General features: G+C 36.8%; 1 protein-coding gene across 4 annotated transcripts in view; it reads right to left on the bottom strand.

The window, feature by feature from the left end:
- The window catches only part of PBX3 (PBX homeobox 3), a 222,668-nt gene that overhangs the window by 42,601 nt on the left and 152,160 nt on the right, over positions 1–27,907 (bottom strand). For all 4 annotated transcript variants that reach the window (XM_059925621.1, XM_059925623.1, XM_059925620.1 and 1 more), the window contains exons 3-5: positions 23,987–24,228; positions 11,990–12,180; positions 5,962–6,097 (exon numbers count right to left, since the gene is read on the bottom strand). In XM_059925621.1, the coding sequence (XP_059781604.1) occupies positions 5,962–6,097; positions 11,990–12,180; positions 23,987–24,228 (569 nt within the window). The remainder of the gene's footprint in view (positions 1–5,961; positions 6,098–11,989; positions 12,181–23,986; positions 24,229–27,907) is intronic.

The raw sequence follows: 27,907 nt of genomic DNA, 5'->3' as shown, positions 1-27,907 counted from the left end.
TTGTTTTTGTAGGTCCTTTTCTTCTCTTGTGTTTCCCACTTAGAGAAGTTCTTTTAGCATTTGTTGTAGAGCTGGTTTGGTGGTGCTGTATTCTCTTAGCTTTTGCTTGTCTGTAAAGCTTTTGATTTCTCCATGGAATCTGAATGAGATCCTTGTCGGGTAGAGTAATCTTGGCTGTAGGTTCTTCCCTTTCATCTCTTTAAGTATATCATGCCACTCCCTTCTGGCTTGTAGAGTTTCTGCTGAGAAATCAGCTGTTAACCTTATGGGACTTCCCTTGTATGGTATTTGTCGTTTTTCCCTTACTGCTTTCAATAATTTTTCTTTGTCTTTAATTTTTGCCAATTTGATTACTGTGTGTCTTGGCGTGTTTCTCCTTGGGTTTATCCTGTATGGGACTCGCTGCGCTTCCTGGACTTGGGTGGCTATTTCCTTTCCCATGTTAGGGAAGTTTTCGACTATAATCTCTTCAAATATTTTCTCAGGACCTTTCTCTCTCTCTTCTCCTTCTGGGACCCCTGTGATGCAAATGTTGTGTTTAATGTTGTCCCATAGATCTCTCAGGCTGTCTTCATTTCTTTTCATTCTTTTTTCTTTAGTCTGTTCTGCAGCAGTGAATTCCACCATTCTGTCTTCCAGGTCACTTATCCGTTCTGCTTCAGTTATTCTGCTATTGATTCCTTCTAGTGTAGTTTTCATTTCAGTTATTGTATTGTTCATCTCTGTTTGTTTGTTCTTTAATTCTTCTAGGTCTTTGTTAAACATTTCTTGCATCTTCTTGATCTTTGCCTCCATTCGTTTTCCAAGGTCCTGGATCATCTTCACTATCATTATTCTGAATTCTTTTTCTGGAAGGTTGCCTATCTCCACTTCATTTAGTTGTTTTTCTGGGGTTTTATCTTGTTCCTTCATGTGGTACATAGCCCTCTGCCTTTTCATCTTGTCTATCTTTCTGTCAATGTGGTTTTTGTTCCACAGGCTGCAGGACTGTAGTTCTTCTTGCTTCTGCTGTCTGCCCTCTGGTGGATGAGGCTATCTAAGAGGCTTGTGTAAGTTTCCTGATGGGAGGGACTGGTGGTGGGTAGAGCTGACTGTTGTTCTGGTGGGCAGAGCTCAATAAAAGTTTAATCTGCTTGACTATTGATGGGTGGGGCTGGGTTCCCTCCCTGCTGGTTGTTTGGCCTGAGGCAATCCAACACTGGAGCCTACCTGGGCTCTTTGGTGAGGCTAATGACAGACTCTGGGAGGGCTCACGCCAAGGAGTACCTCCCAGAACTTCTGCAGTGTCCTTGTCCCCACGGTGAGACACAGCCACCCCCCGCCTCTGCAGGAGACCCTCTAACACTAGCAGGTAGGTCTGGTTCAGTTTCCCCTGGGGTCACTGCTCCTTCCCCTGGGTCCCGATGCGCACACTACTTTGTGTGTGCCCTCCAAGAGTGGAGTCTCTGTTTCCCCCAGTCCTGTCAAAGTCCTGCAATCAATTCCCACTAGGCTTCAAAGTCTGTTTCTCTAGGAATTCCTTCTCCCGTTGCCAGATCCCCAGGTTGGGAAGCCTGACGTGGGGCTCAGAACCTTCAGTCCAGTAGGTGGACTTCTGTGGTCTAAGTGTTCTCCAGTCTGTGAGTCACCCACCCAGCAGTTATGGGATTTGATTTTACTGTAATTGTGCCCCTCCTACCGTCTCATTGTGGCTCCTCCTTTGTCTTTGGATGTGGGGTATCTTTTTTGGTGAGTTCCAGTGTCTTCCTGTCGATGATTGTCCAGCAGCTAGTTGTGATTCTGGTGTTCTCGCAAGAGGGAGTGAGAGCACATCCTTGTACTCCGCCATGTTGGTTCCTCTCCCAGGTTTCAATATTTTAAAGTTAGCTTTGTATAGGAACAACTTTCTTTTTAATTATTCTTTTTCTCAGCCGTTTCTTTTTTTAAAATAAATTTATTTATTTATTTTTGGCTGCGGTGGGTCTTCGTTGCTGCACACGGACTTTCTCTAGTAGTGGTTAGCAGGGGCTGTTCTTCGTTGTAGTGCACAGGCTTCTCATTGCAGTGGCTTCTCTTGTTGCAGAGCATGGGCTCTACGCGCGTGGGCTTCAGTTGTTGTGGCACGCGGGCTCTGTAGTTGTGGATCGTGGACTCTGGAGCGCAGGCTCAGTAGTCGTGGTGCACAGGCTTAGTTGCTCCGCGGCATGTGGGATCTTCCTGGACCAGGGCTCAAACCTGTGTCCCCTGCTTTGGCAGGCAGATTCTTAACCACTGCGCCACCAGGGAAGTCCCATGAACAACTTCTGAATTCTAAATTTTATTGTATTTTAGTATGATGTATATTTAAAACACTGTTTTTTCTATTTAGAAATTAGTTCTCCTGTCAGGTCTGGAATATTCTCTGCTTTCACTTCTAAACAATTTAAACAAAAGGATACTAATTAAAGGGGGGAAAGGGGTGGTGGTGGTGGTGGTGGGATGAATTGGGAGTTTGGGATTTACATATATACACCAATATGTATAAAATGGATAACTAATAAGAGCCTGCTGTATAAAAATAATAAAATAAAATTCAAATCAATAAATAAAAATAAAATTAAAAAGCAAAAGAAAGATACTAATTTAAAAGGCTAGCAACTCAGCTTCCCTGGAGGTCCAGTGGTTAGGACTCTGCACTTCCACTGCAGGGGGCACAGGTTCAATCCCTGGTCAGGGAACAGAGACCCTGCATGCTGCGCAGTGTGGCAAAAAAAAAAAAAAAAAGGCTAGCAACTGATGTCTTTAATAGTGAAAATTTTCACTATTGCTTTCAAGTCAGAGATGTGGGGGAAAAGGGAATGGTTGAGGGGAAATAACATTTTTAAGCATGAAAAAGGTACAAAGGAGAGGAAACTGTCACAATTTACATTGAATCTTACACTGATGGCTGAAATTCTCCACTTGAAAGGCTGATGTGGGAGAAAAGAAGGTCATAAAGTCTGCTTTTTAGACAGAGAAATATGTCTATGTCTATATTATTTCTATCTCAAGCAATTACTAAAAAATTTCCAAAATGAACAAAGCTATTTTTCTATAGAAAACCAGTGAAATGAACATAGCAATTTACTATTTTTTAAAAATCTGTAAATAGGATCCTAGCCTATTTTAGAAGTACAGCAAAGCCTCCCTAGTTCAGAATAGTCAGAAGGAAACTTCTCTCACTCATTACACAAGCATGTGTTAACAAATCCTACATCATACACACAAGATGCTAGTACACCCAATGAAAAACTAGGATTATATTGATTTTCAAAAAATGTATATAATCTGTGTTATTCTCCAATGGTGAATATGTTATAGAAGTAAAAAAGAAAAGCAAGAAAAGGAGCGGAAGCATGAAACACCTTAATTTAAACTGGACCCACAAATATCTGAATTCTAAGTCAGAGAGCTCTTGTGAGAGCAGGAAAACTAGACTTGGCATCATCAGCTGGTGTTCAGTACAAGCCCAATCCTTTCACTAATGTTCAGGGGAAATACTCACACCAGAAAACACCCACTTGAAGTGAATATACTTTAAATTTCATCTTCCCTATCTGACCCAGCATATTATACTGTTCCTTAGTATTTCAAGTGGCAGTGAGTACTACATAGCCTAGACAGTGATTTTTTTTTTTCTGATCTATGTGGGTTTTGTATTAATTGAAGTATAGTTGATTTATATGTTCTTTTTCAGATTCTTTTCCATTATAGCTTATTACAAGATATTAAATATAGTCCCCAGTGCTACACAGTAGGTGCTTGTGGTAGTAATGTTTTATATAGTATATGTCTTCATAAACTGGTAGCCCAAATCAATTATATTCCATTTCAAACTGAGCAAAAGGAATCAAGACATGCCACGATATCATAAGGGAATGACAATAACTATCAAATGAAATCTTAATTATAAATCTAAGATTGCTCTGGAGGTTCTACGGACAGTAATGCCAAAATAAGAACTAAAAATCATCTCAAACCCAGACCATATTCCCTTAAATAACAATGACTTAAAATACTGATATGATGCAGCCACTATGGAAAACATTGTGGAGGTTCCTCAGAAAACTAAAAATAGAATTACCATATGATCCAGCAATCCCACTCCTGGGCATATACCCGGACAAAAGTATAATTCAAAAAGATACACACACCTCTATGTTCACAGCAGCACTATTCACAATAGCCAAAACATGGAAACCACCTAAATGTCCACTGACGAATGAATAGAGAAGATGTGCTACATATATACAATGGAATACTACTCAGTCATAAAAAAGAATGAAATAATTCCATTTGCAGCAACATGGATGCAACTAGAGATTATCATACTAAGTGAAGTAAGTCAGAAAGAGAAAGACAGGGACTTCCCTGGTGGTCCAGTGGCTAAGACTCTGCACTCCCAATGCAGGGGGCCCGGGGTTTGAGCCCTGGTCAGGGAACTAGAGTCCACATGCTGCAACTAAAAGATCCCGAGTACCGCAACGAAGACCCTGCATGTGGCAACGAAGATCCCAAGTGCCACAACTATGACCCGGTGCAGCCAAATAAATAAATAAATATTGGGGGAAAAAAAAAAAGAAAGAAAGAAAGAGAAAGACAAACACCATATGATATCACTTATATGTGGGATCTAAAATATGGCACAAATGAACCTATCTACAAAACAGAAATAGACTCACAGACACAGTGAACAGACTTGTGGTTGCCAAGGAGGTGGGTGGGGGAGAGAAGGACTGGGAGTTTGGGATTAGCAGATGTAAACTATTATATATAGGATGGATAAACAGCAAGGTCCTACTGTATATAGTACAGGGAACTATATTCAATATCCTGTGATAAACCATAATGGAAAAGAATATAAAAAAAAGAATGTCTGTGTATAACTGAGTTAGTTTGCTGTACAGCAGAGACTGGCACAACATTGTAAATCAACTATACTTCAATAAAAATAAATTAAAATTAAATTAAAATAAAATACTGATATGAAAACTTTCACTGGAATGTGAAGGGGATCTTTAGAATCTTGAACTTCAAATATATAGGAGTATTTATTTAGAGGCTACTTTAAAATTTATGTCATGTGACCTCTAGGGACCATTGAAATTTCTGGAAAGGGTCAGCTTTTCCTTAAGTGCCCCTCCAAGAACTGGTTGGTGATTACCACATTTGCATGCTATAAAGAAATGTTATTCAAAAGACAATCTATAAACAACAATATGAGCATTAAATAAATTGTATTTTAGAGCTAATTCCAATAGGATATACTTATTTTTTAAGGAGGTACAGTTGCTTGTTTAATTATTTGTCTCCAACCCTCAATCTAAAATACAAGTCTATCTGCCTCAAACTAAGTATATTTTTGTTAGAAGATGACAGCTAACTTCAGGGGCACAATTTATTACAAACAGACGTTTAAAACAACAAAAACAAAAAAAGCGGGGATAGGCATGAACTTAATTCTTCTATTTAATGGATAACAAGAAAGCAAAGAAATCGTTGAGACCCAAATATCATAGCATGGTTTTCAAGAAAGGACTTGGTGAATTCCTCAAAGCTTTCACCATAGAGCTATATTAAATTTCCTTTTGGCAACAAATAAATTGCTTTCTCACTGGTGGAAGCTTAGACCAGTCATCTAAATCAGGAAAGCAGAACTACATGCCGTACTGAAGAGTCACGTAAGTGTAAAACCACGTCTCTCCCCATGGCATGTTTATGTTTTTTCTATAGATTTCCACTAGGGCAGCGGGTGATTATCTTGATTCCTTGACATTTAGGATTAAAAGAACTTATCTAAGCTTTAAAAGCTTGCATAAAAATGTGGAAACATCTATATTTTCTTTATATCTTCTCTGATGATGAAACATTTGGATATGAAATTTGATAAGAATGCCCTGAAGAGGAAACAGGGTTCCTATAATCAATGGGGAAGCAAGACAGACCCATGGAGTCCTGTCGCACCTGTGACACTGTGATGCTGCATTTCTTGGCCAGCTCCTCTTTGGCTTCTTCACTGGGGTAGGGGTTGCTGAGGTGTGAGTAAAAGTATTCATTCAAGATTTCTGTGGCCTGTTTACTGAAGTTACGCCTTTTTCGTCTATGAAAGAACCAAAAAGAGAACTGTCGTTATAATCAACATTAACCAAAGAGGGATATATTACTTAGGATCGCACAAAGAAGTTAGCTTTCTGTTTTTAAACATTCTTAGGGTGTAATTTATCACCATGATATTGTAAATTATACTCTTGGCATCCTCCAAAGAACTATCCAACTCACGTGAAGACGTAGGATAACTAAGAAAAATACTAGAATGTGAAGCACAATTAACTTCATTCTTTAATTTGTTCAACAAATACTTATTGAGGATCTAATGTGTTCTAGATACCCAGTGAGGATCCAGTTGGAACAAAACAGATAAGGTCTATTAGGGAGCTCACAGGGGATTAGAGGGTTAAGAGAGAGAGTAGAAAGTTACGGGAAAGAAAAACATTAGACAAGCAACACAGAAATAAATAATTACAAATTACGGTAACCATGTCAAGTATCATGAAGGAAAAGTATAAGGTATAATGAAACTGTCTAAGAAGGAAACCTAACACAGATTATGGAGTCAGGAAAGGTTTCCTTGGAAGAGTGACATTTAATCTGAGGCCTGGAGAATGTGTATAACTTAGTCAGACAAAGAGTAGAAGGAAGAGGAATGAGCGGAGGGAATGGTCTTCAAACAGGAAAAAAGCTTGGAAAGGTCAAAGGGCTAAAGGAGGCTGGAGCACAGTAAAAACAGGGAATATGTGAGATGAGTCTGGAAGGATGGACAAGGGCCAGATTACACAGGCTTAGTGGACCCCATATGGATTTCTGAATTTTATTTTAAGTGCAATCGGAAGTATTAAAGGTTTTAAGTTTTACATTTTAAAAAGATTATTCTGACTACTGAGAACAGCTGAAGGAGGGGATGAAAGGAAATGTAGAGATATTTAACGAGACAACTATAATGGTCAAATTGAGAGATGATGGTAACTTGGCATAGGGAGAGAATAATGGAAATAAAAAGATTCAAGGTCAAGTTGAAAGGTAAAAGCAATAGGACTTGATAATAAATTGGATGGGGGGGGTGGGTGGGGAAGACAGAGAAGGAAGGTAAGGAAAAAAAAAAAAAAAAACATCAAGGATTTCTGGATTTTTCTGCTTCAGCAACTGCCTGGACTGAGGTATGGTTTGCTCAACAGGGAAAGAGTAGGGGAGGACAAATTCTTTGTTTTTACTGGGAGGGGGTGGCAGAATGTCAGAAGATCAAGTATTTGTTGACAATTTATTTCAAATAGCAAAAATGTCATTTACATTTGGGTTTTATTTTGAAGATTTTAAAGAATTCCAGCCTGAAAATTAGCATTTGTCAGATTTCACTTTAAATTCTCCAGTAACTGGAAAACACTTTCCCCAAACAACTTTCTTAATATTGCCTTACAAATAATCTTAATGATCTTAATTGTGATACCCTATACTCAGGAAATACAGCGTCAGTAGGCAGTTATAAATGTGTATACCCTATGAGATTCTTCTAGTTAAAATGATGTCACTAACGTGGCAGGTTAAGTATGTGATCTATGTTTCAACATTCAGGGAGAGTCAAGGGAGCAAGAAATCTCGATCTGATCAAAACATCTCAAGTTATGAGCCCTGAAACTTCTTAATTTCAATAATTTTTAGGAAGGTTAAACCATTGTTTCCTGAGGGATGAAGAATAGATTCAAGATCTATTTGGGAATTAAAATCAACAGGATTTGATGATGAATTGGATGGGGGAGGTGGTGAGGGAAGACAGATGAAAGAGAAGTACACCAAGAATAGCAATCAGCATTTTTGCAGGAGTCAGGCATTGCTTGACAAGAAAAACAAAGCCCTGACCTGGGGCACTTTGAAGAGGCACAGTCTGATGAGTGGGTAGCTGGGTGAGTAGGATGGAAAAGGTCTAGAATAGATACTGAAACTGTCAAACTTACAGATAATTACCTGGCCCACAGATAATGTTTGTTGAGACAACACAATAATGACCTGCTCATAAAAATCTAAGTTTCTGGCTTCTTATGAAAAATTGGAAGATCAGCCACACCAGGCCCACATCCTCAGAAGGCAACCACAGGCTAAAGCTAAGTGATGGCTGTCCCCTCAGATATGTACCCGTCTGCTCTAATCCTCACTGCCCCTCATCCAGCCACTCCCCTCAATTCCATTATATGTAAGTATGTGAGCTTGTGACTCAGTCTAAAACATGAAATCCAGCAGCAAGACCGAGTACAGTGGAGCAGATCACACAAGGGCATTTCTTTGGAAAATGAGGACTTACGAAAGGGGTAATGAGCAGAAACATATTGGGAAAGCAGAAATAAGTTTGGCTCATTTATCGACTTTACCTAGGAGTGGTTTTAGAAAACATCAAAAAATCTCAGGGAACAAATTTATGGGCAGAACAGAATACCTCACCACAGACAATCTGGCTGCATCCAAACTATGGCACTTCTACTAGAAGAATAGAGGGACCTACACAAATTTATTCCTAACTGTTCTGCACCGGTACATACTTCGGCTTGTCCAATTACCAAGAAAATGTGAGTATGGCTTTACAAAAAGCCAGAGTGAGCAAGGGAATCATATATCTGAATGAGCATGTTTGCCCAGAGCAGAAAAACCTTGCCTTCTCAGTGCAGAGGGCTTGCTAAGAGGCACTACAAGAACAGACGGAAGCAAAGCTCAGTATCTGCATTCACTTTAAGGCGTAAGAGAGAACTCGGTCTTATACTTCATTTATTTTTTAGAAAAACATTCTGTAGAAAATGCCCATTAAGCATTTCCCCTAAGTTTCATTCCCCCCGGGGTTCACCACACTCTAAATGGCTATGCCTCAGGCCAGTGTGCAGTGGTGCATCAGTCCCAGGGCTGTGTCCCATCAGCATCACAACATTACTGACGGCAATCTCTGTGGGAGAAGCGGTTCTGCTCCAAGCTCTGCCACCGTCTCACCCTGGCTCTGCTCACTCTGGCTTGTTAACTTACTTTCTCTTCTTGGAAGAAAAATAAATCGTTTAGGTGTATACATTATGAATGCAGTCATGTTTTTTTTTTTTTAAAAAAAGAGCATGCATGTTGATAAGAATGGGAAAGTATCTGCAGAAATAAGGATAGCAATTGTGTTAGAAAAGATTCCTTTCTGAAGAAAGTACTTTTAAATATCTTTGTTACATAATGCTTTTAATTAAAAAGCTCAACGTTGACAATTTAAAAATGTTTTTTGTTTTCTGATGCTACTTCCTTAACTATTTGAGCTATTATAAGTAGTAAGTGGAAATATTCATTCATCTGGTTAGTCAACAAATTATTTTTCTGCAGCCTATTATGTGTAAGACACTTGCTGGAATTGTGGGGAATCTAAATGTGTAAGACTTGGCCATTGCTTTCAATGACAATGTGACTTACTCGGGAAGAGAAGAAATGATCCTGAAAAACTGCAATAAAGGCAGTCTGAATGAAGTTCGGTCTGGAAAATTGTATAAACATAGTATCAGTGTTTAAGAGACGGCAACGACGAGTCCAGTGGAGTGCTTAAAGTAGGCTTCCTAAAAAGGGAGCATTTAGGCCAGGCCTGAAAGGCTGAGCAAGGTCTCACTAATGCAACAAACATGAGCACCAGCTCTGTTCCAGGCTGCATGCTACACATCCTCACAGATGACAATTCATTACTGGTGACCAAGTTGGGGAAATGGTTGGGAGAACAGGGTGTGCTGTGGAAGGCTGGAGGTGGAGGTGGAGGGGTGGTGGTGGAAGAGGTGGTTAGGCAGAGGAAAAGAATTCTCGTCAGAGGAAACAGATGAGACCAAGAGGTATCGCATTTTGGATTAAACACAGGAAAGAACAATTTAGTGATATATTAAGAGCACTAAAAATGTTCACATTTTGATCTAATAATACTATTTCTGAGAATTAATCCTTAGGAAATAATTCTAAAGATCAAAAAGGTTGAATGCATGAAGATTTTCACTGGAAGACTAATTCCAATAAAAATCTGTCTAAAATAGTACCTTCCCTCCATCATTTTCTCTCCCTTTACCTTGCTTTTATTTTTCCTCATAGCACTTACCATTCTATCACATTTCATTACATTATTGAACAGAATACTAAAGCATATTTGTTTACTTGTTTATTGTCTGTTTCCCCAAGTAGAATGTAAACTCAATTGGGGCGAGTATGTTAACCTATCTTGTTTACCTTTATAGCCTCAGCACAAATAAACATTTGCAGAAGGAAAGAAGAAAGGAATTGGAAGGAAGGAAGAAGTTATCATGGAAATTAACAGGGACAACTAAATGCTCAAAAATGAAGAAATGGCTAAGTTAATTATTTATCATATATCCATCTGGTAGACTTCAACAATTAACATTTAAAATAGGAGTTTATACTATATGAAAAATGTTTACCTATTCATGGTAAATTTTTTAAAAAGCAAACCAAATTATGCATATTGTACCATCACAAAGAACATTAAAAAAAAAAAAAAAAAGTACCACAAACCAGAAAGAATCTAAAACGTTCACAGTGACTTTTTTTTCCATTGGGTGGTAAAAAAGTGATTGTCTTTTATCCCTCATCCTTCTATTCTATACATTTTACAACTTTTCCATAGTGACCTTGGTATTTTTTTAAATAGGAAAAATATAAAACTTAAACCTTAACAACAACAAAAAAGTAATTTGGGCGGGGGCAGGTCACATAAGGCCTCAAATGCCAGGTTAAGTAGTGTGCATGTGAGTTACCCAGCATTGAAAAGCTGCTATGGTTTTTAAGTAAAGCAATTAGGGCATCGTAAGAGGGCCACGGAGGATGAGTGGGAGAAGAGTAAGACTGGAATCAGGGAGAATAGTGGGAAGTTACTGTGGTAGTCTAGGTACAAAAGGATGAACGTGAACTGAGCAGTGCAAGTATGGATGGAAAAAAAGAGCTAGAACGAGAAATGTTGAAAACAAAGCACTGGCGAGTTCTAATGACTAATTCAGTACGGAAGAAGACGGAACCAAAGGCGATACAGCGCTTGGCTTAACCAGGAGAACAGGAGTATAATCAGGTGGCATATGTTTCCTTATTTGGCTCTAAGGAAGAGCTCTGGCATGAAGATTGTTCCTCACATCTTGTTTTCCAGTTGAGATGCTAACTTACTTTCTTTAATATTGTAAAATTTGGACGATAATCATCACCTCTGTGAGATTCCAAGGGAGAGAAAACAAAACAAAATAGAAACCCCTTTCCAACGCTGAAGATTGATTGCAAGCTTTAGCAATGCCCAAGAGGCATCCCTGAAGAGGCAGCATATAGTAGGAACTTGACAGTTCCTCTGTTATGTCACCTAGTAGGTCTAACACACCATATACAATTTATTACCTAATCCCTGGGAAACTTGGTGACAGCTTCAGATAAAAGGGAAATATGTATCCTTACAGGTGAAACTCACAGGCTTTCTTCTTGATTTGGAAAAACAGAGTTTAGGGTTTTGTGGTAACTATAATACCACTTCCTTCTTAGGAGTATCAGTATCTCCAAGTATTTTTTTTCTAATATGCACAAGCAACGTAACATCAGGAAATTCTTAGAAAGCAAACCTGCATTAAAACAAAGTTACATACTGAACATTATCCTTAAAAATACTTTTTAGCATCAGAATTGAAAGAAAGGCAATGTATTACTAAGTCATTAGTAGCGGCACTAATCCTATTTGTTTCCTGAGCCACCAAATTGGCAGCTAATAGCACTACCACCCCCAGACAAGAAGAGGCTTGACAGTGCAGGCACCAGGAGGTGAATTACCTGTCCAATGTAGAGAAGAGCTCTTATAGCCAAATTAAAGAAGAATCTAAGACCAATTGGCCAGGATTACAGAAAATAATACACAAAGAGTGAAAAGAAAAATAAAGCCATGCAATAGATTTGTGGCCTCACATACCTGGCATCAAGGAACCTTGATCTTAAAATCATAACTGCTTCACAAGTGCTTTGTTTGAGCTGCATCTGAATGGAACTAAATTTTCGATGGATGATGCCCACCATTCTTTCAATCTCTTTTGGGGAAATGGGACGTGTTCTACTCTGCTCTCGGAGAAGGTTCATCACGTGTGTAGTGAATTCATTACATGCCTGTAAGGGGAAAAAAATCACTCCTTAGGAATCTGGTATTTTATATTATCACACCCAGACATTAACTCATCTGAATTTCTACCTCATTTGCAGTTGCCAATGGCATTATGCAGTAGGTAGGGTAAAATGAAAACTAAGACACTTGTGAAATGGCAGTGATAGTTAGATGGGGCACAAGAATTCTGAAACTATGAATGGCCAGGCATGCAAGGGAAGCACAGCACTCAACTGCCCTTCCCACCACCCTTGTCCCTGTTCCAAGATGAGGTTTTCCCACTGGAGGATGCTCTCTACCAACTCCTATATGTAAGTACAAATATATGTTAATTGTTAAAACTAAGCACCTCCTATTTTCTTTGGGGTTTTACATTTATTCAACAAATGTTTACTGAAGCACTATGAAGTTCAAACTCCTCCAAGAGCGATTAAGGACACATAAATGAGCAAGATGTGGACCTGACTTTCAGTGCAATAAAATATATAAAAAATGAATTCTTAAACAAGGCAGACCATGTAAAGTATCACAGGAAAATATGAATAAGTGCTTCCTAAGTTCCAAGGAGGAAGTATTCTCATCTGGAAGCAGAGATCACTTCATGGCACAAGGGACATTAGGGCTTTAAAGAATGGGTAAGATTTTTGAAAGGTGGAATAAAGGTGGAAATCAAGAGGAATTCCAGGCACAAGAAAAAATCCTGGAAATCATGGTATGTAGCAAGTCCAGAGGGACAGAGAGAATATGTAAAGGAGAAGAGGGAATTCAGATTTGCACTAGCATGTAAAGGGCCTCTGATACCATGCCAATGTCCTACTATAATTCAGCTGTGGTGTGGGCCTTATTTGTGGATATACGCCATTCCTAAAACATGGGTCAAGCAGCTCAGCTCCTCAGGGGAGGGGCAGCAGGAAAATAAGGATCAGATTTGGGTCTCAAACTTTTTAGTTAACAATCCTCAGTCCCTGTCTCTTTCAGCCCACCTATATTCTTTAAATCTATAAAACCACATAACTGGGCCTACACAGAAATCCAGTATTGCCTTGGTAAATAAAACATCTGTCTGTATCTCTGGATAAAAAGAACATCTTCTGGCATTTTTGTTTAAAATAAAGACAGGAGATTCTGCACCTTACTGCACAGATGCCCCTAGTAGGTTGAGCAGACAGAACAATCATTGATCATGGCAAGATGCATTTTGAAGATATAATAATGTCCACTTCCCTACAGATATCCTGAATGTACAGCAAATGATGGTTTTTCTAACTGCTCATTAGAGAACTAACCTTTTAAGTACACTGGGTGTTTCAGTTACTTTAAGCTTTTATGGAGCTTTTATATAAATATTTCTAAGGTGAGGTAAAATGAGTCTGGGGTACCAAAGTTTTTTTTAAATATGTTTAAGTCTTAAGAATTTTAAAGTTCCTTGTGAGTGGTGACTCTGGGATTCTTCAGAGTATAGATTTGTGCAACACACACAGTAGGCATCCAATAAACATCTATGGATTGGTGGGGTTTTGTATTACAATTCAAGAGTAATATTGATTAATATCTGTAAATACATTATCCCTGAACCTTTGTAAGTGAAGGATTTTTAACCTGCAGTCCACAGATAGGTTTAGAATGTCCATGACTCCCTGAAATCTTATTCAAGTTGTGCGCACAATTTGTCTTTCCCAAGGGGACAATCTGTGGGGTTTTTGTTTGTTTTTGTTTCAGATTCTCAGCCAGTCTATAACTTTAAAAGGCTAAGAATTACTGTCCTAGGTTATGGCACAGTAAAACATAAAGGAACTTTGCAGCTCTAAAACCGGAAGTTCTTTCCATCTTTAAGGAAACCATAATAAAGAAAAGTAAATTTAAGATTTTCCCCACTATATTGTCAACTTAAACTATTTTGTGCCAAGCTGAAAATAGATGGTCACCCTGTCAAGAAATATATGTACAGATCTTTTTTTCTTGTACAATACTTTCCCTAAAGAGATGTTCGTATAATTTCAAATTACCTAATTTAATAAACACTAGCCCTCAGTTTTCTTATTAGTAAAATGAAGGAAAGTAAACTAGAACAGCAAACCGGAATCATCAAGCTCTGATATAGACTTCTATAGCTAGTTCCAAAAAATGTTAATACAGTATGTTTGGGAGATGTGGGGTGAACCAAAATTTTAAATGCTTTTTTTTTTTTTGAGGGGGGTGGAGGCAGGATTCCTCAGTACTTCCAGTATGCCAATATGCATCATAAATCTTCAAAGGAGAATGGTATATCCAACTTTTCCCAAATAAATTTGGTCACAAAACCTCTTTTCTCTAGAGCAGTGCTGTCTAAAAGAAATACATTGTGAGCCACATATGAAAAAAAAAATGGGGGGGGGGTCATTTAATGTTTTTTCTACTGCACTGATTATTTTCCAAATGTGTTTTATTTTTCTCATATGAAATGTAAAATTTTTCTAGTAGCCACATTAAAAAATAAGAATCAGGTGAAATTAATTTTAATAATATATTTTATTTAACCCAATATATGAAAAATATTAACATTTCAACACATAATCAAGATCTTTAGATAACTGTTAATGAGATATGTTACATTCTTTTTTTCATACACTTTGAAAACCAGTATATATTTTACATTTACAGCACATCTCAGTCCAGATTAGCTAGATTTCAAGGGCTCAATAGCTACATATGACTAGTGGCAACCGTATTGGACAGCACAGCTCTACAGCATCTTGTGGACCAATGCACTAAGTAAGAAAATCTCTTTGGGAAACAGTATACTTAGTAATCTTAGATGTTTCTTTTTTATTCTTCATCACCATGCATTCACACAAACCCACAAAAAAAAAGGCAGTTTCACTTAGGAATGTCCTTGATGAAGCAAGAGAAATTATTCATTTTATTACATCTCAATCCTTGACTATGACTTTAATATTCTGTGTGATAAAACGGGAAACACATCAAAAGCACTTCAATTGCTTATCAAAGGATGGCTGTCTTGAGAAAAAACACTTGTGTGATAGTTTAAGTTGTGAGCCGATGCTGTCTTTTTCATGGAACACCATTTTTATTTGAAAGCAAAATCAAGAAATTATTATAATTATTCAGACTTGGGTATTTGGCAGATATTTTCTCAAAAATGAACCAAGCAAGCCTGTCACATCAAGGAAAACAGCTGACAATAGTTGTGCCAATGATGAAATTTGACTTTTCAAGTGACAATTATAATTTTGGAAAACTTGCATCCACTACCTTGAGCTTGATAGTTTTCTAGTAGACTTTCTGATTAATTTGGTGTTGATATTAATAAATATGATATTTTGATATTATATAATGTAAAGTGTTAACATTAGAAGATGTACATAACTCAGTGAAACAATATTTTCCAAATGATCAAAGCATGATGTTACAAAATAATGCATAGGTAGAAGATCCATTCAAAGTGCACACTAGACCAATTTTAAAGGAATTTAAAGGATTTTTTTTTTTAAAGGAATCCCTTTAAAGGAATTTTAAAGGATTTTAAAGGAAGGGAGTACAAAAAGTTGATATGATTTCAGACTCATTATAACTAAACTTTAAGACAATACAACTTGTCAAGTTTTGGTATAATATCAGAGAAAAGTATCCATAATTATCAGAAAGGCTATTAATACACTCCTCCCTTTTCCAATGACATCTTTGTGTGAGGCCAGGTGTTCTTCATATACTTCAACCACATGACATGAGACTGATGGTAGAAGCACATATAACAATCCAGGTGACTTCTTTTAAGCCCAACATTAAAAAGTTTTGCAAAAATGTAAAAACAATGTCACTCTTCTCACTAAATGTTGAGGGTTTTTTGTTTTTTTGCAAACACAGGCTTTTAAAAATATTATAGTGAATAGATAATAGTTTATTATTGTTTCTTAAATACATTTATTTTTTCACAGTTTTAACTTCTATTATAATAAATGTTGATAGATATAACCCACTGAACAAAAGCTCTTAGGGGGTCTCCAATAATTTTTAAGTATTCAAGTCCTGGGCTTCCCTGGTGGCACAGTGGTTAAGAATCCGCCTGCCAATGCAGGGGACATGGGTTCGAGCCCTGGTCCGGGAAGATCCCACATGCCGCGGAGCAACTAAGCCCATGAGCCACAACTACTGAGCCTGCGCTCTAGAGCCCGCGAGCCACAACTACTGAAGCCCGCGTGCCTAGAGTCCATGCTCTGCAACAAGAGAAGCCACCGCAGTGAGAAGCCCACGCACCGCAGTGAAGAGTAGTCCCTGCTCTCCGCAACTAGAGAAAGCTCGCGTGCAGCAACGAAGACCCAACGCAGCCAAAAATAAATAAATTAAATAAATAAATTTTTTTAAAAAATGAATTCAAGTCCTAAGACCAAAAGTTTGAGAACTAGCTGTACTGGAGTATTTCTAATTTGCACATGTAACAATGCTAATTCCTACAAACCTAGCTCACATATTATGGTAACATATATCTATGACAGAGTGAATGTCTTGATAAATAATTCAAGACTCCTGTGTGTGATACCTGAGGATTTTTGTTTTTTGTTTTTTGTTTGTTTGTTTCAGTTTTCCTCTGGCTCTCAGTTTTTCTCCGGCTATATTTTAATCTCTTCAGAATGAATGTTTGCCTATCGTTTCTAAGAAGCAGCCACAGGCTTGTGTGAAAAACAAGTGTTAAAAGCAAAAAGTTTCTGCATCTAAAAACTCATAATTTCCAAAAACATTTGCTGAATGTCTCACAACTTATTAAGTGAAGTCATCTATGAATGCAAATGCTGATTAGCAATTTGGCAATAGCCCAACATTCACAGAATTCACATAGCTTTTCTTTAAACCAGTAGTTCATACATGATTAATTAGAACATCTCATTTATGTAGTGTGCACTTTAGCTCATTACTCTAAGTAAAATTCGTTAAGTATTTACATTTAGATAATTAAAATCCGGGTACACCCTTAAGAAAGATGCATACACTTTAGGCAAAGTGATTTTTTTCCTTTATACCACTGAAAGTAAATTACAGCCTCATTTACAGCATCATGTGTACCAGTTTCAGAGCAGAGCACAGTACTGCCTCATCTCCGGATCCTTAAAAGATATACATTTTTTAAACATATAAGTGCAGTAAGAATGATCAAGTGATTGCAGAGTTGTTTTGAAGGGCCACCCAACCACACACTAGCATCGATGTTGTTTATAATGTAAGATGCTCACTTCATTTATCATATCCTCTGTCATACCTACAAGACTATATTATTAAAATAGACATTGGAAAAAATTTTCATTGCCTTATTATTTTTCCAAGTAAAATTGTCAGTTAAGAATTTTCTGGTCAATGTCCACAATACAAATGTAGAAACAGCTTGGTTATTTGGGAGATTTAGGAAAGAAGAGTTTTGATTCCTTGAATTTTCTGATTTACGAGTAATGGCAAAACCCTCTTTTTCTCTTAATCCAGCTGTTGAAAATTATCTAGGATGCATTGTTTTACATCCTAGATAATTTCTGTTTACAATGTAACAAAAATGTATGTTTTGTTTAAAACATACATTGTAATAACATAAAGTCAACAAAAAGTGTGGAATGCTTCATCTGATAAAAACCATTTTCAACCAATTCTTATTATGAGCCTTTCTCTCCTTGCCATTTGTTCCTTTCTCCTTAAAAATACAAACCAAGTAATATAGTGGAGGATTTGAAATATCTGGATTTTTTATAATGTTGTTAATGATATTTGTTAGCTAGTAAAACTATATCCTCGATATCTATATGTATTTGGATTTACACTCAAAATTAGTTTTCAGGGTTTTGTTTGTTTTGTGGTGATGCTTTTTTCGGTGGTGAATTCAAGATTCAACCCCTTTCTTGCCTGTAAGTTCACATCATTGAACATAAAAATGTAAAATCAGATGGTGGGCAAGCACTTATTTTTGAGTAAGTTTTAAAATGGTTCATGATCAAATCTAAAAACTGAACTGGCCTTCTGTAACCATCTAGAGAAGCTGATTGCAGACAACAGATCATAACACTCTCTATTCTAAAAATCCACTCTTCAAAGAAAGAATAAATCTCTATTTAAAAGCTGATGATTCTCAAATTTGCAAGCATCCGTTTTCTAGATGTCTTTATGACCTTGCAAGTAACTCTAGTCCAGTATTATAGATTTTGTATTTATGTAATGCTTCTTAAATCAACAAATTATTCTTGTTTTAGGATAAGAGTCAACACTGAAAGATACTTTCTAAGCCAACTAGAATGAGACCAATATACCTAAGAAACAGCTGCAAAGATGAAATATCTTTTTTTTAAATCGGAGTACAGATGGTTTACAATGTTGTGTTAGTTTCTGCTGTACAGTAAAGTGAATCAGTTATACATATACATATAACCACTCTTTTTTAGATTCTATCGTACCTCAACAAGTAGCAGCGTAATCACATGGTTTATGGACCTATCTCATGAGGGTTTTGTAAGTATTATATTATATAATACATGTTAAGTTCTTTGAAGAGTCTGGAACACAATTAACACTTAATAAATGGCAGTTATTGTTGAAAATAGAAATGACAATTTTATGAAATTCATATTGTGTGTGTCATTCTGCAAGTAAGTCCCTACTCTGATTACCTAATACAGTTGTGTCTTCCCATTGCCAGAATAAATATAAACACTGCTTCCAAAGAAATTGAAAAAAAAAGAAAAGTATTCAAATATAAAACAATTCATTTCATTAATCAAGTTTGTGGTCAAAGATACATTTGGTACAAAGAGCCAATAGACTAGAAACTTGGAGAAAAAAAGGGAACACTCAAACACTCCTTCCAGCCAAGGAAAAGACGCAGCGTGAAAGCTGACAAGAAGTAAAACCCTTCTCTTGGAGCAATGAATGACAAAGTCTTGCTTGGGAAAATGAAATATAAAGTTTACATCAGGTAATACCCTTTTACCTTTCCTGCTATTTTTTTTTTTTTTTGCTATTAAGAAAATAGCAAAATGGGATTAGGAGTTTGTGGGTTACACAATCTCTAATGTAATAACATCAGCATTTTAAAACCTGATTAAAAAAAAATTTTTTTACAAGCAAAGGAGATCTTACCAGCAAATATAAACACACAATGTTGAGAGCCTCAAAAAGCACAAGGCCATGCCTTTAAGTGGTTTAGGTTGCACACTCATTCTCCATTCCCCGTGCAATCCCCTGTAATCTGAAAGTCCTCTATTAGCTAAACAGTACCTAATTGGTCTTGAGCACATTGAGTGTACATGCGTGGCTCGAGTGCTTTACCTGATTTGAGGTGAATTCAAAAGACATCTGCGAACTCAGAAAGCAGGTTCCCAGATGTTTGGAGGAGGGTTGGGACCCTTACAACACTTTTGCCTTCAGCAAAAATGTATTTCAATATAATTATAGGAGATAGCTTTCAATATGTCATCTCTATTATAGCAGCTGTAAATTATGAAGTGAATTGCTTGTGTACAAGCACTTCTTCTGGTACAAGCAAAGTGGGAGAGCTGCATAAGGCATGATATATATCTTTTCTTTTTTAACTGAGAACAAATCTCTAAGTCAAATTTCATTTGCAAAAACCAATGTATCCATTTCCCTTTGGTAGAGAGGTAGAGGAAACAAGACCCTCAATTCCTTAAAACAGGCTTCCCGGGACCCTTGGCTCAAGTTCATTAGGAATTCACCTATTCTAATAGTCGGGCCTTTAATCATAAGAGCATATTTGAAAGATACAGTAAAAACATTTTTCAAAACTTGTAGCTAGTCCCATCCCATAGTTCAGGATGCCATATAAGCCTCCATTGCCTGGCTGCCTTTGGGTCTCATAATTATTTGGGGATCCCGTGTGTACAAAATAAAAAATTTGTTTTCCTCCTTTTAAAACAAAAAACGTGTAGCTAATCAACAAGAAGACAAAGAAGCAACCAGGTTTTCCTCCCAGCTAAAGAGGAAGGCAGTGCAACCAAGACAAAAGCATTACAACACAGTTGCTGCAAGCTTTGAAAAATTATATTCCTCTTGGTTGTCAGGATCAGCAAAAGTAAAATAGTTTTGGTTTTCCTTTTAGGTGATAGTAATATTCAAGAATCTTACTTTAATGTATATTCTATGCCTAATATTTCAAAAGCATTTGTAAGTGAATCTAGATGGTTCTCATTAAGAAGCACTACATCTGAACCTATGTAATGTAAACACATGATCAAAGGACATTTTCTGGAGAAAAAAAAAAGGACAGGATTTTAAAAAACAGTACCATTCCTAAAACATACACAGAAAGCTGAGCCTTGCAGCTTGGATTTAATTTTGCTCTAACTGTAGCTCTAGTCTGCTTAGCTTTGTAAATGTGGCTGCGTTTATAAGGTACTTTAATTTACTGCAGTGGTGGTGGTTGTTAATTTTATGGCAATCTAAATCTAAACAGGCTTCAGATACATTTTCATTACAGCTTCATTGCAAAACACAGTGGAGTGAACAGCTCTAAAATTCCAATGTAGTTTATTTCTTTTAGTAAAAGACTCAACACAATTTTCTGACAACGCCTCTGCCTTAACATATATGTTCTTCCTATTTACTAATAAGCTTTCTGTCACTCAAAGTACCCATGTTCATGTACTTTTAGGAGGAAAAATATAATGTCTGTAAAGTGATTGAAATAGTTGTTTATTTTTCTATCTCTACTCTGATCCTATTCCAAATGCAATCCAACATGGGAAAATAAGAGAAAAATCAGAACGTATCTGAATTATTCGCAAACTGTAATTGTTAAAAACAAGATAAGAGACCCAAAAGGGAGTCACTTTTGCTATGCCCCAAGTTCCAGCGTCTCCTAGGAATGTAATCTTAAACCAGTCAATCTGGGACTACTGGGCCAGCACCCGTGAGGTCATCTGCCTGACGGACCCTGCCAGGACCTAAGGGAAGGCGACCTTGCCACAACGGACCCTCTTTTTGCTAGTATCACTTCCTCGTCCCGCTCTTGTCTGCCTGTAAGAGTCTTTCATTTCGTACAGCTCCTGGGAGCTCCTTTCTATGTGCTAGATGAGATGCTGTTCAATTCATGAATCGCTGAATGAAGCTCATAAGATCTTTAAAATTTACTCAGTTGTATTTTATTCTTTAACATACATAAGTTGCAGCATAATTCAATGGAAAAAGAAGGCATATTGTCAGAAACTGATTTCAAAACCCGATTCTGACACTAACTAGATGTGTGACACTGGACAAATTACTTCACCTAAGTCTCATTTTCTCATCTGTAAAATGTAAATTATAATACCACCATCTAGTTTAGAAATGCCACCCCTTCACCTCACTTAGTTCTTCGTAGCCCTTATAGTAACTCCAAAGTATATCCCTGAAAGTTCTATCCCAGATAAAGCCCTGTATCCCAAAATTTGAAAAGAAAAGACCATCTTATGTCAACTCACTGATCCGAACAAACTTAGGAACTACAGAGAGAAGAGCAATAAAAGCCAGCTTCAAAGACAGCTCAAGAGAACTAAATGCTGCTATGTTCTTTCTAAAACAATTCGGAAGCTACAGGAGAAAATTTGTAAACTAAATTTCTGTTGAATCAGCCAACTAGTCATCATACTCTATTTGTCCATAATACTGCATAGATTTCATATTAATATATCTATATTTTTCCTTCTGAAAGTGTTAAAAATGAGAAAGGAAATATACATTCAGTGGTTTTTTATTAGGCTACTGAACATATCTAGAAATAAGATTCATGATTACATTTTAAATGTTTGATATTTAAAACAAAAATACATACTGTAGATTAGTCTATGAAGAACTTGTGTGCACATGTGTATTTTTAAAGCAAACAAAACAAAACAAAAACCTTGGTGAAAATGACTGACGCCAGCTTCACCCAACTTCCAACAGGGCTGAAGGGAGAAGATAAGGAGGCTGGTGTGAAGAAACATGGCAGAAGATAGTAAGTCATCACCTTAATTTCTCAGCTAAAAAGATGAGCCATTTGACCCCTAATACTATAGATCTTTCCACGCAAGGTGACTCATAGTATTTATTTAGTGAGTACGTACAGATGTATTTAACATAAAGTTATGCAATTAGGGTTATACTACAAATTAGAGTCATTTTCTACTGTTTATGCTAAAGGGCAACCTTTTCAACCATGACTTACTTTGTTTACTCTCAATTATTCATATGTCAAATCAGAAAGCTCAATTTTTTTCATATATATACACAAGACCACTTTTCCAAAATTCTTATTTGCGTATCTTCTACCAAAAATTATTCCTATGAATGAGACTAGAGATACAGTATGAGATCCCAGAAAGCCTACTCAGAAAAAAGATAACATCTTATAATATTAATTTATATTGTATTTTAACATAAAGCTACATAAATCCTTCTACCATTCCTCAAAACACACTCACCTCTGGGACAGAATCCAGCATTGTTTTAATAATACCATATCCAGAATATTAGAGAAGGCAATGAAAATAATAACATATACAACTGAAACTTTACAGGGAACTTAGAAGAAAAATCAATATTAAAACTGACCAGGGCATCACACTAAGGTGTTTGGACTTTAATAAATGCCTGACTACATAGTGAAGTATTTATGGGTGAAATGACATAATGCCTAGGACTTATTTTAAAATACTCTACCCACCCCCCCAAAAAAAAGAGTGGGGGCAAGGGAAGATAGACAAAATAAGATTGGCAAAATGCTGATAACTATTTACCTGGATGATGAGTATCTAGGCAGTTCCTTATTTTAGGTTGAACTCTATAAAACTGCCAATACACAACTGTTTATGACCTTAAAACTTGTTAATTTCATAACATTCAGCTTAATATTCTCTTTTATTTTGGGCACATTTAAACATTTCCATAATAATTTTTTTTTAATTACCTTTCAGTGAGAATTCCTCAAACTAAGCAGGTTTTTAGCCTTAAACGAACAACTAAAATATGTTTAAAATGAACCACCAACATTTTACCTTGTCTCACTGAATCTAAGACTTACTTATTTTCCCCCACATTTTAGCATCTCTGACGTTTGGAAGCATTTTACTATCAACGGCATGTTATACTTCAATTGGGCAGTTAATTTTTTCTTGGTGGTGGTACATAACACCATGATACGGCTTAAAATCAAAGATATCTTAGATTCAAAGAAGTATAGTTAATATAATTGCTGAGAATAGCATTTTTAATCCATACTTTCTTTCTAATCAGGAATTTAGCACACAATGCCTAGCGTTCCCTGCCCCAGGAAACCTGTAATTATCTTGGGAGGTCTCCTCAGAGAGAAAGGCCAGAACCTGCTTACTTTGTGAAGTTAGCTCCCTCCCTTCAGCCTGGCATAATCCTGAAGAATTAATTCCTAGGAGGATTCTGTAGCTCACCGCATAGCAGGCAGAGCTCACTATGCAATGCTTCCCTTTACAAGTTGTTATAATAGCTATGAACGAGGCCAGTGCATAACTGTTAATGATATAGAGCTTTGACGAGCACCAAGCAGTGAGGTTAGAGGGGAAGGATGGCTGCAGGTGTGGTAGTAAGGGCATGTAAATGTGAGGAATGAGTAAAACAAGTCGATGGGATAAAATAGGTTTAGCTTCACCTCTAATATTGCAAAGGGACTTCATTTCATGAATCCAACAATTCACTTGGATTTTTGCATTGACCTTATTTATTCTCCTCTTTCTGTTAACACCTACCCCTCACAGCCCTCAGAATTAGTTAGCGCAGTCTGTCAGAAGAGCAATAGAGGGTTTGTGTAGGACTATGAGAGTGGCGGCTGCTGACCTGTTCATATTTCTCCAGTTCTGTGTGATAGATTTGTCTGATCTGGGTCAATTTGGCTCTGTAATCTGAGTGTTCAATAGAGTTATCTGAAGAACCTCCAGAGGCTGCCGCGGCTGCAGCTGCTGCCGCCGATCCCCCACCTTTCTCAGGACCTGAAACCCCTTCTGCCAAAAGCATATTGTCCAGTCTCATTAGCTGGGGATCGGGAGGGTCCTCCTCCTGGGCTCCTCTGATGCTGAGACCTTCAAGGAAAGAGAGAGAGAGACAGAGAGAGAAGAAGCGAGAAACAGGACAAACAGTGTGAGTATTTTATTTATTTGAGTAAATGATCAAACAACATCAGTGCACTACAATTCATTCTGAGAATGTCATTGCTCACATTTTACCAATAAGCATAAGTAAGTATGAAAATTCTTACTTCTGTGAAATTTCTAGTATGACCCTCTCTCAATATATCCCATATTGGATCCTTGGAAAAAAGTAACCCTGGCTTCTCAGAATATTCTAACAGCCAATCTTCCCGGTTTCAGATGATTTAAGCAAAAATGGAAAGGGGTAAAAAATTCAAGATTTTGAGAAAGAAAAAAAATAATTCCAAGGATATAAAACAAACTCATCAAAAGGTAGTTATTTTGTTTCTCCATACAGTTGGAAAAACAGAATTTAAAATCCCATAATTAATTCACAAGCTATATCCAAAAATTAGAATATAAACAGGATTAGATGGGCTTTTCCATCATGTAACTTCAGGGAGAGAAGAGAAATACATACATTATAAGGGTAATTGGCTATGCTTTAAAAATATATATTATTAAATGAATTTGTTAAGCAACTGCCAGCAAACTATAAAACCAGGACACTACATACAGTATTGAAAATATACCATCAACATGGCAATACAGTGCTGGCTGGACACAGCAGTCTCAATCTAATTTTGCTTTTAAATCAAGAACTTCCTAAGTGATGCCCAGTCAGCAACCTCATCTGAGTACTATAGATCCCAGCTGACAATTCATAGGTTTAATCAGGTCACATAGGCTTTCTGCCAAGATGTTTTCAACAACACAGAAGACAAAGTTTTAAAATAATTATCATGGTATAAAAAGCGGTGGAGTCATGACAGCTCAAAATCAGCATTTTCATTAATGTGTAACATAATCTAAAATATCCCAGCCCAATTAACCTCCGTAAATCTGTTTAAAAGTAGGTTCCCCATACTAGTTACAAGGCATCTTGGGGAAGGGGCGGTGGGGGAGGAAGTTGGCATCTTGCAGGTCTGCATTTGGTGTCTGCCTTTTGCGTCTGTGCCTGTTGTTGTTTATCCACAGTGGTGCACACTCTGCGTCTAGTGTAACTTAACATGACAGTAACATCTATAAGCTGCCAAGTACTCAACTGAGCACCAGCTCTGCGATTTTATATGCTAACCTAAAACAACCATCAATTCTTTTTAAGAACAGATTTCATTCCTAGATGCCCTGAATTATACCCACAGCATGACAGAGCTCTTGGTTGCCTTAACTCAAATGAACAACTTTAATATCCTCCCTCAAAACACTTTAAAGCTGTCACTTTCATTTAAAAATATACTTCAGAATAATTTCAACTGGGTAATAAAACTAACTCACAATAATTTAAAATTATATCTGTTGCCTGTTCAGAGGTAAATAAATAAAGTTTGAAAACCACAACATACTAAGACAATAAATTCATTTAGGGAACCAAGAAGTTAGATAACTCTCTTAAATAAGATAAAATTGGTATCAACACATTGCTGATAATTAAAGATAGAAAAACGTGTATTTGCTATTTCTTCTAGATCTAGAAGAAATTGCCAAATATTGGCTACATTAGTATTTTTAATTTAGCATCTTTGATTTTCTTCCCTTCACTTTGTTAGATGTTAAAATCTCATGGCCTAGAATGCTTGTAGTTCCACATACCAAGTTTTCTGTGCATTTGGCATGAAGTAAGGACTCACTGAGGAACATCTTATCTTGCACTTTGGACTCTGTTTCATTTTTATATTATTTGTTTGGGAGTTCCTTAAGTTTCTCCTTTTTAGACTAAATTTTTGCTCATATTTTCGTATTTGTTGTTTCTTTTTTGTATTTACAGATATTGATGTTTCTCCTGGAAATGTATGTTTTTAATCTACCTTCAAGGTTCTTCCGGGTTTCTAGTTTTCCCCTTGTACTTATACATATTGATCTTTTCCCTATGGACATTGGTGAGGTTCTGTAATAGTAAATCAACATACATAGTCAAAGATATTACACTCCCCTGAACAGTGTGGCAAACAAGAAAAGATGCTCAATGACTAATACACAAGGAAATAGACTATAAGGAAGATAGAAGAAGGAAATTTGTCAGGAAGAAATGCAAAGGACACAAAGTAATCACCCATCTATAGCTCTATTATACGTACCTAATATGTATATAACACCACCATACCAGTAGGAAGCAGCCCTTAAATTCAACAGTAGTGGATACATATAAAAATAATTGTAAGTATGTATTTTCAGCTGGTATAACATTCTCCCCTTGTGATGAATAATAACTCTTACTTCTAAAATCATAAGTAAAAATAAATAAATAAATAAATAAAATCATAAGTAAATCAACACAAAGTTCATATTCCTTTGGATGAAAAGTACTAGAGCACTTCACAATTAGGCAACACTGACAAGGTATTTATCAACACTGAAGTCATTTTCATAACTATAGTTGGAAAAGTGAATGGATTTCTTTCTCTATTAAACAGTCATGATTACAAATAATACCCAGTTTCCAAGATTATTTTTAATTTGAATATTTATTTTCTTACTTTATATTCAAATTACTATTTTATCCCTCATCCTACCTACCTCACTGTTCCCTCACTGTTACTTAGCTTACCAACCTGCCAAAGTCACACCTTCTGTTATGATGGCTTCCAGTCATAACACCCACTCCTCTAGGCACCTATAAACATCTTCGTGAACCTAAATTTACAAGAGCCAGAATGAATCAAACTGTGTGGTTATCAAAAGATCTTGATATCTTCAAACTGAAACTTGGGAAAACAATAATTTAAAAATTGAACATTGCTGTTTTTAATCCAAAACATACACTGGGACATTTTCAGAGGTTTTACATCTAGGCTCCTTGGTTATCACAGCATTACAAAGTTAAAAAAAAACAACCCTATTTGGAATCTACTTATAACTACAACATTCACTTCAGTATCCCTAAGATTTAGACAAATCATACAAACAAAGTAAAACATTGTTTAACAATGAACTTGGCTTTGTTATAAGCCCACAGTTTTTGCATATCTTTCAGCAAATCCTAATTAGCTGTCTTTCAACATGCTGTGCACCTGCCCCACATATAATGGGAGAGAGCATCTGCATAGACGACTGCATTCGGAGGGCAATAAATAAATTACGGGTCAAAATTATTACAAAGCGTTCTCTGAACAAACGCATACCCTTCACAATACTAAGCTGCAGATGTGAAAAGTACCTAAAAGCCCACTCAAATGGTATGATTATGGGGCTGTTTGAGTTTAATAATCTGACTGTAATTCAGGCATTTTCAACAGCTCATTAAGGGTTCATTAATATATAGGCAAGCTTTTGAATTATAAATAAGCAGATTAGAAATCTGCAGTGGCTGGATTGTACAGTAGTAGCCTCTCTAACAGAACAACACTGTAACACAATGAAGGCTTGACCTGAGAGAATGAGGTGCAAACAAAGGGCACTAACTAAGCTTCGTGGCGCCATCATTTCAAGGACCAAGCCCACTGGACCATGACTAACCTCTGTTCATCCAGAACTGAAGAATAACTTCATACCACGGCTACTTCAAATGTGTTCTACACATGGTTGTGAATTAGGCATAACTAAGATCTAGCTCTACAATATTTCCACAATC

Source organism: Balaenoptera ricei, chromosome 6 (genome assembly GCF_028023285.1).
Source record: "Balaenoptera ricei isolate mBalRic1 chromosome 6, mBalRic1.hap2, whole genome shotgun sequence".
NCBI classification, from domain to species: Eukaryota; Metazoa; Chordata; class Mammalia; order Artiodactyla; family Balaenopteridae; genus Balaenoptera; species Balaenoptera ricei.
The sequence above is the reverse complement of the archived record's forward strand: the minus strand, read 5'-3'. Positions and strand labels throughout refer to the sequence as shown.